This window comes from Nannospalax galili, unplaced genomic scaffold, assembly GCF_000622305.1.
Source record: "Nannospalax galili isolate Female #2095 unplaced genomic scaffold, S.galili_v1.0 scaffold241, whole genome shotgun sequence".
Classification (NCBI taxonomy): Eukaryota; Metazoa; Chordata; class Mammalia; order Rodentia; family Spalacidae; genus Nannospalax; species Nannospalax galili.
The window spans coordinates 439624-452113 of record NW_008345602.1 but is presented as its reverse complement, the minus strand read 5'-3'; the positions used below and the strand labels follow the sequence as shown (position 1 = coordinate 452113).

At 43.7% G+C, this 12490-nt stretch overlaps 1 protein-coding gene across 2 annotated transcripts in view; it reads right to left on the bottom strand.

The window, feature by feature from the left end:
* Positions 1-9794, bottom strand: part of Ak3 (adenylate kinase 3) — a 37030-nt gene extending 27236 nt beyond the window's left edge. The window contains exons 1-2 of one of the 2 annotated variants that reach the window (XM_029567634.1): positions 9572-9794; positions 1469-1588 (exon numbers count right to left, since the gene is read on the bottom strand). In XM_029567634.1, coding sequence (XP_029423494.1) covers positions 1469-1529 — 61 coding nt within the window. In that variant the 5' untranslated portion in view covers positions 1530-1588; positions 9572-9794. Of the gene's footprint in view, positions 1-1468; positions 1589-9217; positions 9457-9571 lie in introns of those variants that run through there. The other variant, XM_008841663.3, reaches the window with a different exon arrangement.
* Positions 9795-12490: the final 2696 nt, after the last annotated feature.

The following is a 12490-nucleotide window of genomic DNA, read 5'->3' as shown; positions in this document are numbered from 1 at the left end:
CTATAATATGCTTTTCATTTATTTTTCCAGACTAAATCTGGTTTGGTACCAATATAATGAAACAGATGACCTCTTATATATTTTTTAATATTTTATTTATTATTTTTATTTTATGTGTATGAGTATACGGCTTGCATGCATGTAAGTGCACCTGTGTCATGCCATGCCCTCAGAGGTCAGAAGAGGGTGTTGGATCCCCCTGGGACTGGAGTTACGGATGGTTGTTAACCACCATGTGGGTGCTGGAAATCGAACTCAGGTCCTCTGTAAGAGCAGTCAGTGCTCTTAACTGCTGAGCCATCTCTCCAGTCTTCTTTCTTTGTATTGATCCTTTCTCACAACAAAATATTCTCAACTAGGTATGGTTGCGCAAACCTGTAGTCCCTGCTCCTGGGAGGCTCAGGTGGGAAGCTCACAAGTACAAGGCCAGCTTGGGCTACATAATAAGACCTTGTCTCAAAAAGCAAAAACAAGATAAAAGTTAAAAAATTAAAAAGTAGCCAGGCGTGGTGGCGCACGCCTTTAATCCCAGCACTTGGGAGGCAGAGACAGATGGATCTCTGTGAGTTCAAGGCCAGCCTGTTCTACATAGTGAGTAGTGAGTTCCAGGACAGCTGGGGCTACAGGGAGATCCTGTCTCAAAAAGACCGAAAAGGAAAAAAAAAGTAAAAAGTAGAACAAGGAGCTGGAGAGATGGCTCTGTGGTTAAGAACACTGGCTGCTCTTGCAGAGGACCCAGGTTCAGTTTTCAGCACTCACATGGCAACTAATAACAGGCTATAACCCCGGTTCCAGGGATCCTGCATCCTCTTCTGGACTCTGTGGGCACTGCATACATATGGTGCACTAATACACATGCACGTAAAACATTCATACACATAAAAATAAATAAATCTTAAAAAATAAAATATTAAAAGTAAAGCATTAAATATTTAAAAAATATTAAAAGCATATTCTTAAAAGTGAGGGAAGTAACTACAGTTAAATCTGAAGGAATCTAGAAATTACACAGTCTGACTCCCTCTTTCCTTTCAAATAGAACTAGACCCATCGGCTGGGGCTATGACTCAGTTGGTAGAGTGTCTGCCTAGCATGCACAAGGTCCTGGGTTTGATCTCAGCACCACATAAACCAGGCTTGATAGCCCATGTCTTTAATCCTAGCACTTGGGAGGTGAAGGCAGGAGGATCAGAAGTTCAAAGTTGTCCTTAGCTATTCAGTGAGTTTCAAGTTCGGCCTGGAATACATGAGGCCCTGTCTCAAAAATATATTAATAAGTAAATTAACTTAAAAAATTTTTAAACTGGGCCCAAAGGTGACTGGCTTAAGCCCTCGGTGTAGTGAGAGCACTTGGGACCCCTGGTTGCCGACCTGACTGTCCATATTCTGAGTGCTCATTCTGCCAGCACTCATCACTTCTGGCAGGGAGATGTCCCGAGTGACAGAAGCTTGGGACATTTGCACTTACCATCCAACAGCCAGCTACACTGGGTGAGATTTTTCAGCTCATGAAGGGCCAGCCGAGTCATGACATCATCTGGGATGAGCTTCCCTTGGTCAATGAAAGTCTTGGCCAACACACCAATTTCTACAACAAAGAGAAAAGCCAGTTAGTGTGTTTGCTTTATCCTATTCCAGACCCCAGGAATTGTCTAAAGGAGGCCTCTGGACTGCAGGCCCATATGAAAGTACATATCACCAGCCACCAGCTTTTTCTGCTACAAGCAGAGGTTATGCTGTGCATAGCAGCAAATGCCAGTAATACCAGCAGGTGTCAGAGGCAGGAGGATCAGGAGTTCAAAGCCAGCCCCAACTACTAGAGAGTTTGAGGCTAGTTTGGACTACATGAAACCCTGTCTCAAAACAGACAGGAGGCAAAGACAGTAGGATTGCCTAAGTTCAACACCAGTCTGGTCAGCATAACAAGTTCCAGGCCACCCAAGGATACATAATGAGACCCAGTCCCCAAAGACCACCACTACCATCAATAAAACCAAAACAAACCAGGGACAGGAAGAACACGTACATGAAAGGGCACAGAGGGCCCCTAAAATCCTGGGTTTTCTCCCTGGTGCATGAATGTTCCCTTCATTCTTATTCTACACATACTTAGTTATGATAATAGTTACAGGTATGGAATATTTCATAAGAATTACATTGAAAACAAAACATTGAACATGCAGATTTCCCTGGGCCGTCCCCACCCCCAATCGTTGACTCTTCCTCTTTGGTGAAGCAGCTTGAAAGGGTCCCCATTCAGGATCTATAGGCTCCCTTTTCCTTCTTGTTTTGCTCAAGGCAGAATTTCAGTTCAACTACAGAGGACTAGCAGTGGTAGAACTCCCTTAGGGTCTGGGTTCATCTTGTCCCTCCCCTTCCCCATTTACACCCTTCCCTCCCAGCATACTCACCTGTTAGAACACTAAGGTACTCTGGGCCTCATGGCTTTTGCACAAGCCTCTTGCTCCCTCTTTTGCCAGATAATCTGAATCATCATTGTGGTTTGGATGTGGCTTAATAAGCAAATCAAAAGATACTGAAAAGTGTTTGGGTTGCCAGAGCTCAGAATAAAATCTGGTACCCAGTGAAAGTGTTCAGAGGAAGTAGAGCCATTGAGAAGTGTTTGTGTCCTGAGGATCCCACCCTTGTGAAGAATTAATGCTGTTCATATGGAGCTGGGCTAATTCCCTTGGGAGTGAGTGCTCAGAACAGAATTAGTTTCCTTGAGAGTGGGTTGTTGTAAATCAAGGCTGCTCTTGTTTCTCCCTTCTTCATTTACCCACTTGCCCTTCCACTAATCAGCCTGGTATAATTCAGCACAAGACCTTTGCCAGATGTGGCCATCAGATCTTGGACTTCCAATCACTACAACTGAACTGAATATACTTCATTCCTTTATAAACTACTCAGTCTCCAGTTTTGGATTATAGCAACAGAAAACAGGCATCTTAAAGGACTCCTGTGGCACGACATCCTCAATTTCCCAGGCTACCAGAAGTTTCTCCTCCAGACTTGCATATTGTCCCAGGCTCCTCTGTTGCTAAAGCCTATGTCTATTTACTGCTATGGACTAAGCTGTGTCCTAGGCTGAAAGCCTAATCTAACCCTAACTTGACTATATTTGGACTACATTTACCTTGAAGGAGGCAATTAAGGTTGAATGAGATCATACAGTGGGGCCATAATCTGATAAAACTGTCCTTTCAGACAGAGGAGGAGATACCTGGAGTGCCTAGGCACCGAGGAAAGAAAGGGAGAAGGTGACTGGCTACCAGCCAGAAAGAAAAGCCTCACCAGAAACCAACCCTTTCAGGGCCTTGATCTTGAACTTGCAGGCTCCAAAACTGTGAGAAAATAAATCCTGCCACCAAGCCTCGCAGTCTGTGGTATGCTGTTATGGCATCCACAGTGATTAATGCACATGGCTCTATGCTGACTGTGAACACCTCCCACTCTGCAGGTCTCAGCACACATTAGTGTCTGATGGACCCATGGATGACTGGGTGAACAGATGAATATGTGGATACACAGACAAAGGTCACAGTTCTCCTGGGTTCTAGCCATAGAATTTTAAAAGGTATAACTTATTTTGTTAAAAAATGAATCTGTAGAGTTGGTTATGGTGGCTCACACCTTTAGTCCTAGCACTCCAAAGGTAGAGGCAGACAGATTTCTGTGGGTTCAAGAGTTCAAGCCTAGCATGGTCTACATAGCAAGTTCCAGGTTAGCTGGTGGTATAGGGAGACCCAGTCTCAAAAAGACCAAAAAAAAAAAAAAAAAAAAAAAAAAAACCCAAGGGGCAACCAAAAAAGAAAACTATAGACCCATATCATTAATGAACATAGATGCAAAAGTTCTCAACAAGACCCTTGCAAACTCAAACCAGACAAAGACCCAGTATAGAACTGGGGAAATGGTAAGATGCCCCAACCTTAGCTGAGGAGCTATTGGCAGCTGATCATTGCTGGGTAAGGGAGAGCTGTTCTTTAAGGGAGTGGTGCTTGATAGGCTGACCAGGCTCCAGTGGATGAACTTACACCAAGGGACATCTAGGGACACAAACTTAACTCAAATGCAATAAATCCAGTAGGGGGGCTCCAGGGGAGTACAGATAGGGGAAGGTATCGAAATATGATTAAAATGCATTGTATGAAATGCACAAAAATTCAATAAAAGTATATATTGAGAAAATATTTTTTACTTTAATTTTTTTGGATTTACTTTTATGTGTGTATATATATGTGTGTATATATATGTGTGTGTGTGTGTGTGTGTGTGTGTGTGTTATGCCTGCATGTATATAAGTTCACCTGTGTCATGCAGTGCTACAGAGGACATAAAAAGTCATCAGATCCCTTGGAACTAGAGTTACGAATGATTATTAGCCACCATGGAATGGGATTCAAACTCAGGTCTTCTGCAAGAATATACAGTGCTCTTAACTGCTGAGCCATCTCTCAAGCCCCAAATAATAACTTTTTAAAAAAGCAACAAGTAACAACAAAAAAACTACGCTGAGTGAAAGAAGCCAGATGGGAAAGCCCACAATTGTAATTCCATTTGTGTGACGTGTCCAGACTACTCAAATTGAGAGCTATAATATTGTACTAGTGTTGCCAGAGGCTCGGGTGGGGCGTGCAGGGGTGGAGTGACTAATAGGTATGAGGGTTTTGTGGGTAATAAAAATATTCTAAAATTGGTGGTGGTGACGATTGCACAGTCTATGACATACTAAAATGCACTGAATTGTATGCACATTTTAACTGGCTGGGTTATATGGCAAATAAATCATCTCGACAAAAGTATGGGAAGAAAATGAAAGGCACTCCTTTTGGAAAGCAATACTGCTGAATGTTCAGAACATTATGGACATGGCTACCATGTACACAAAACACAAACAGAAGACAGGCAAACACATAGTCATGTGCGCATGAAATATCTTACAAGAATCTTTTCACTAAATATTCTTTTAGTTTTTTGGGAATTAAAAAACATAGATGTGTATTGAATAAAACAGATCACCATTATAAAAATAATTTGTTCTAAGCTGGGCTTGGTGGCACACGCTTTTAGTACCAGCACTTGGGAGGCAGAGGCAGGTGGATCTCTATGAGTTCAAGGCCAGCCTGGTCTACATAGTGAGTTCCAGGTCATCTGGGGCTACAGGGAGACCCTGTCTCAAAAAGACCAAAATAATAATAATAATAACAATAATAATAAATAATTTGTTCTATCATCAATGTGATCCTAATCATGCACACCTATGCTGCATGGGTCTACGAAATAGTGCTTGGTCATATGGAAGCTGGGGGGCTGACTGGGAATCCAAGATCATTTACTGAGTTAGGCTCCCCAACATACAGAGGGAGATTCAAAAGGGTTAGTCCTGTGTCTAGGGTTATAGATTGAGAAGCACTGTACTTGTGGTACCATGACTCAAACTCTGAGCACCACATGCCAATCTTACAGTTTCTCTCATATTGAACTACTATTTACTGGTTTCCTTTAAACAAATCATCTTTTAAAATAAGCAAGCTACAGTGTTCACAAAATTTAAGCTATTTAAGCTTTTTTTTTCAAATACATTTTGAAATAAATTAAAAAAAAATCTGTCTACCTAAAATTATCTCATGAACCTCAATTTGGGAAAGACTGCATGGTGGAAAAAATATACGTAACACAGGCAGCCTAAGTTTTCACCCTAGTCCACCACTAAATGCTGTTTATTTTCATTCTGGTTTGGTGTGTGTGTGTGTGTGTGTGTGTGTGTGTGTGTGTAAACTTCGTGAATGTTTATCTCTCACCCTTGTGTGGGGACACACTAATGGGTGTATCATGTCAACATAAGAACAGTGCTGCCTGAGTGACCACAGAAAGGCTGTTTCTTGCTGAGGGAATTCTTTAATCTCCTGGGAGCTCAGTTTTTTCATGAGAACATTGGACCAAGCACGTACAGTTCAGACTGCAGGGTCTTAACTCCGGGTCCTGGTTGTGATCTGAGGTCTCCAGGTCTGTTACTGTCAACAATCTTTCCAGAGTTATCACACACATTTTCAACTATGTACTTAGGGATTATAAAACAGCAGCACCTTTATAAAATGATGGTTGGTTCCTAGAAACTCCACATTAGGAATTTACCTCAAGGAAAATAAGCAAAGATACAGCCAAGCTGTTCAGGTTCCTAAGAGTATTTATTACAGCAAGGAATGGTTGACAGCATAAATGTCCAGTATACAGGTCTGAAGAGCCAACTAGGGACACAGCACTTGCTTAGCATGAACACGGCTCCAGATTTTAGTTCTGGCATCTCAGAAAATAAGTAGCCACTAGTAGGGGAAAAGTTGAAATAATCTTGCAAACTTCATGAAATTAAGTCGGATTGCTTAATGCTGTGTAAACATGCTCACAATAAAGGAGGATAAAAAGCATCCCAAAATGTAACAGTTGTACAAATGCACACAAATATGACAGTGAAAACAAAAAGAATAAAGGGGAATGCACCAAAAGATTGACCATGCTTGCATGGAGAGACCAGTTAACTTATGCAGGACCTCAACTTTGCTTTTCTTTATTCTCATGATATTTCTTTGTAAGTATGACTTAGCATCAGAAAACATGAAGCTGTGTTTGGTTGTTTTTTTTTAATTACCTCTCTCCTTGCTCTGATTCTGTGGGAAAGAACCAATCCATTCACAAATATTTATTGAGAATATGTTCTTAGTCCTGACTACAGGACTATGCCAGATTTTTAATGATCTGTAAAAATATTCTGTAATACAAGATTACTAACATCTGTGACAATTAATAGATTATTTACATCTGTCAAAACAATCTCATGACACCTCCCCAAGATTCACTTTCTGTTCTTCTGGCTAAAGAATTGCCTATACTTCTTTGACCCAGCCATCCCAGGGCCTGCCTGTTCTGGGCTTCAAGAAGCAGCTGATGATCCAGGCACAGTGGAAACTATCCCTAGGGGGCAATCTGGGACTTCCCTCTGAGCTCTGGAACTTCACCCAGCTGAGCAAAGCCCAACGCCCTGTGTGTACCTTGAACTCTGACCTTACAAAGACTCTTCTCATGATCTTCTAGTTCTCCCAGCACGGCTTGGTGGGTTTAGCTTGTAATACCAGCACTTGTGAGTTTGAAGCAGGAGGACTGCTGCAAGTTCCAGGCCAGCCCAAACTACCTAGTGAGTCCAAGACCAGCCAGAACTATAGTTGTTGTTGTTTAAAGACACCCTACTTCTCCTGAGTCTTAATGAACTATTTGTCTTTCCTTATCTTGAAAAAGAAAACAAACTGCCCATATAAACTACAGAATGGGCAGCCAAATATCTGTGTGTCCTTCTCCCCTGCTCTGCAGCCTGGTCTAGAGCTCCAGGGTCAGCCTGACTCACTGGAGTGTTACAGTTAAGCAAGGAGTGCTGTTTCTTCGGATTTCAAGTTTCTTTAAATAGCATTTCATTTACTTTTAGAAATATTTTGTGTTTCTCTAAGTCAGTGAGCATTCTTTGCTGAAGATGCTCCCTAGCCCCTAGGCCCACTGTACAGTCAGTTTGCAGATTATCCCTGAAGGCTTCTGTACTTTGGATAGCCACACACCAACCAGGCACAGTCTGCAGGACTAGGGACTGTTTGCTGTAGCTGCAGTGTACTGCACCAAGAACATTTAGCAAGAGTCAACTTGACCTTTAGATAAAATGTATTAATTACACTTTTGCTATTTTTTTTTAAGATCAGTGTTGGAAAAGAATGAAAAACACGCTCTAAGAGGTATAAGTATTGAACTAACTCCAAGAGACAAACTAAAAGCACTGGGTTGATTTTATTTTTTCCCAATCTGAATGTCAGTGTTTCTTTAAACAATAAAACAAAACTCACCTGGAAATGCCTAAATGATCATCAGAAGTGAGGGGACTAGTTACATAAACCATAGTAGATTCAGCAGGTGCTGATACAAACGCAGTGGAATGGATTTCTGTCTCTATATGGAATGATATCCCAGGCATAGAATGTAAACATACTGATACAGGGTAAATATATTACATGTTACATAAGGGATACACAGACCTGTGCTTGTACTGACATTTCAGAAGGAATCACATTGTTCCTCTCTGAAGAAAGGGATTGAGGCAGGGAATGAGAGAAAGCTTTGCTTTTATTTGGTGCACATATTCTATCAGACCCTTCTCTTCTTTACACTTTTGGAAAAAGTTTTTTAAAATGCTTTGTATAGGCATTATTTATATGTAAATGACTCAAATGAATTTTAAAATAGGTACTGGCTTGGCAGTAAAGGTCAATACCGGTGAAGAAAAACAAATCTGTGTTAACTTTTTAAAAATAGCCTTGTTATCTGCTAGTTGCCTCACAACTGTAATTCCAGCACCCACTGGGGAGGCTGAGGCAGGAGGATCTACAGTTTAAGGTTAACCTGGACTATAAGTGGCAAGACCCTTCTCAAAAAATAAAAGAACAAAAATAAAAATGTTTTGCTTAAAATAGAACTTACATACGCAACAAATTCACCCACTGTAAAGTGTAGTTTGTTGACTAGATTTTGTGCTGAGTTAAAAGAATTTGACTGAAGAAACAAAACAGTCGTTTATATAACCACGCACAAGGACAGCTTTAGTGCCTAAGAAATATCTGGTAGTATCAAAATCTAAGCCAATTTTGTGACTACAGGGAGAGAATGATGCTTGGCCTTGAGAAGAGGGAAAGGTCAGAACTACAAGATCTCACAGAGCTTAACCAAGGACAGGGTTTGAGAGAGAGAGAGAGTGTGTGTGTGTGTGTGTGTGTGTGTGTGTGTGTGTGTGTGTGTGTGTGTTTGGGGGTGGGGTGGAGAACAGAAAGCTAACCTTGGCAGAACCAAAGCCTGCTTTCCGTGTACAGGGTACACGTGGAGAGCGGGGCCCTCTGGATGGACCCCCAGCAGCAGCTGCCAGCAGCGTAGGATGTTCCTCTCAAACAAAGCCAAGTGTTTCCTTCCATCTTTGAGCTTCAACCGTGCCCCAGTTTCCTAGTCCCTTCCCCCCTGCAATCTACCCAAAGCTGTCCTCTGGGGCCAGAGGTTTCTGGGCGCAGCCCGAGCTCTTCGCCCCGCTGCGGTCGGTGCGGGACGCGGCGCTTGCAACGCAGGACCTGCGCCCCCGGCCCGCAAAGCCCCACCGGGGCGATCGCGCCGCGCCAGCCCTCGCTCTCGCTCCCACCTGTGCCCTGCAGCATATTCTGGCGGAGCAGGTCCCCGCTGGAGAGGTGCTTCAGCTCGAAGTGTTTGGTGATGCGCGACGACACGGTGCCCTTGCCCGAGCCGGGGGCCCCCATGATCACCGCGCGCAGCAGCCGCGCGGGCGCCCCCATGGCCGCGGACGGTGACCGGAGCTCCGACGCTGGGGCTGTGGCCTGGCCTGCGCGCGCACCGGCTCGGTGGCCCTTTTTTTTGGTGGCCTGGGCGCCCGCGCTCTCCCGGAAGTGAGCGACGGCCACCGGGGCCGCCCCGCCCGCGGCTGCCCGCCACTGCGCCGCCCCTCGGCGACCGATCCGGATCCCCTTGCCACACTCACCCCGGCTCCCCGCAGATCCGCGCCGCAGCTCTCGGCGTCCCGAGACCCTCGTGCCCTCCTGGCGCTGCCCAGACTCAACCCAGCAGATTGCGCTTGGCTCCCCTCTCCCTGGTGGGCAACTCCTGGGCGCCCCCTCCTCGCTCTTGGCGCTCCTAGCCGGACTCCATTCTCTCTATGCTCATCTTTTTCACCCCGAGCCCCTCCCGGCTGTCAGGCCCTTCCTGCCCAGTCCCAGGATACAGTTGTGCCCCACTCTGGGACCCCGGTGCTCCCTCCACCCAGCTACACTCGTCTCCTCCCCCTTTGCTCCCCCACCATCCCTCACCTTTTCACGTGTTATCTCCTTTCACCTCCCTCCTTCCCCTTCTGCTTTCATCCCATTCCTTCCCTCCCCACTCCTGGCCTCCACCGCCCGACTTGTCCTCTCTATGTAGAATCCCAGAGGTGACCTTGAACCTTTCTCATTACAGTTTTCATCAAGTGAAGTGCTTTAAGTTACATATCTGTGAGAGGTGTCCCTTATCTCCCAGAATCCACTTTCAGAACCAAAAGTAGCAGCTACAGTTACTTCACAGAGATCAAAACTACTGGTCTGGGGCTGGAGAGATGGCTCAGCGGCTAAAAACCCCGGCTACTCATGGAGAGGATCTGGGTTCAATTCCCAGCACCCACGTGGCTGTAAACTGTCTGTAACTCCAGTTCCAGACTGGAGTACCCTCTTCTGATCTCCACAGGCTTTGCATGACACGGGTGCACTTACATGAAGGCAATACTCACACACATAAAATGAAAATAATAAGTAAAATATTAAAAGTACTGGTCCCTTCATAAATGCATTCATTTCGGAAATATTCAGTGCCGACTGTATGCCACTGTTCTTGGGCGCTTCCAGAATGCTGTGCTAAACGAAACAGTTTCTGCTGCTTGGGTTTAAAGTCCAGTGGCAAAAGTCCATCTTAAGGAAGAAACAAATGATAAGATAATTTGAAACAGTGCTAAGAATAAAACAAACAGAATCTGTGAAGGAGGCTGTCTTAGATCTGGTGGCAGTACTTTGTAAAGGTGGTCTTGCAGACTGAATTGGAACATAGAGGGATAGTGACAGGCCCAAGGAAAGGCCCCACAACTCAAAGTCCGGCATGTTCCAAGAACAGAAGCCTATGATAGATAGTTGAATAGCATTTTATCTGTAAAATGGACCTAGTAGTTAATATGTGTATGAATTGCTTGCACAATACCAGCCACAGGGAAAGTGCTCAGTGAAGACTGCACCCTGCCCTTTTGGTATGTTTTCTTTCTGTTCGCACAGCCACGCAGAAAGGAGGAGCTGAAAAGAAACATGGTGTATCCCTGTCAGTGACTGACAAAAGAAAGGTTCGAAATGACTTGTAGTTTCCAAGTAGAAACTATTTCAGAGATAAATGGCAAGAATGTCTTATTTGTTCAAAGAGTAGAACTGATCTAGGTGACTTGGCTAGGGGAGGCAGATAGCCCTGTACTCAAAAAAAAAAAAAAAAAAAAAAAAAAAAACTCGTAGAGTCATATAGTCATTACCACACAAGACACAAATAAAAGACTAAAGACACAAGAACGACTGAAAATAAAGAAATTAAATATTCAATTCATGTAGTTAGAAAAAGACCATCAGAATAACCCAAGGAAGGCAAAGGAAGGGATTATATAAACAGTGTAGGAAAGAATGGGAGGAACACGTTATGTAACACTAGCAAACTGAAGGTGTGGGAAAGCGCTTCTAATCTCCAAAAGGGAACATGTGAGGTTTCAGTCCCCAAAGACACTTGAAAACAAATCTTTGGCTCTCCGGATTAGAAAAAAGTTCAAACAAACAAGAAGAAGAAAGAAAAAAGCTAAGGATCATCGGATTGTGGGGTGGAAAGAAGTGTGTGGTCATATTAACAGGCCCACAGAAGCTGCCAACTTTGGCTTTGCTCAAGGCTGTTGATAACAGAGGAGTGACTGACTGCCAGACTGGGAAATCTTCTGGCAACTAGGCACGGCATAGTTATGTCATCACATACAGGCTGTGTGTGGGTCTTTGTTTCACTGTCGAACTCACACAGGACTGAATTCAAAATTAATACAGAGCTTAATTTAAATTTTAATCTAGCAATGGTACCCAAACTACACATGATCAAATTTTTATACAGATTCGGTTTAAATCCACAAGAGCCCATATGAGTGCCCTGCATATAGTAGGCATTCAAGAAAAGCCTGTTGATGAAATACTAAGGATTATTGTCACATTGAAGACTGGAATTGTTAAGCTCTAGAATGTACAGAGCAGGACAAGGACTGTAGGCATATGTCACAGATTGAATTGTATCTCCCCAAAAGAAATGTGGAGATATAGTACTGTGTCCCCAGTACTTCAGAAAATGACCTTATTTGGAAAAAAGGTTGTTACAGACATAGGTGAACTCACATTGGAGTAGTCGGTCATTGCTTTACCCACGTGATGTGAAGACATGGAGTGCTTCTAAGAAAGCAATGTGTGGTAACAGAGGCAGAGACTGGAGTTAAAGGGATGCAAGCCAAGGAACACCAAAGATCACTGGCCACACCAAAGCCTAGAGAAAGGCATGGAACTACTGTCCCTTAGAACCCTTAGGAGAGCCTGCAACCCTGCAGATACCTTGCTTTTGACTCAGAGCTTCCAAATCTATGAGAGAATAACATCCTATTGCTTTAAGGTTCACAGTTCCTGGCAATTTGTTACAGTAGGCCTAGGAAATTAATATACATGTTCCAGGAAATGTGGGTATTTGTATTGTTTGTCTCCCATCATAAGTTAGGTAAGTGAGGATAAAGGATCTGAGAAGCTATAACTAGGATTACAGTTGGGTAAAGCTATCAGAAGAGGAGGCTAGAGAGATGGCTCAGTGGTTAAGAGCACTGGCT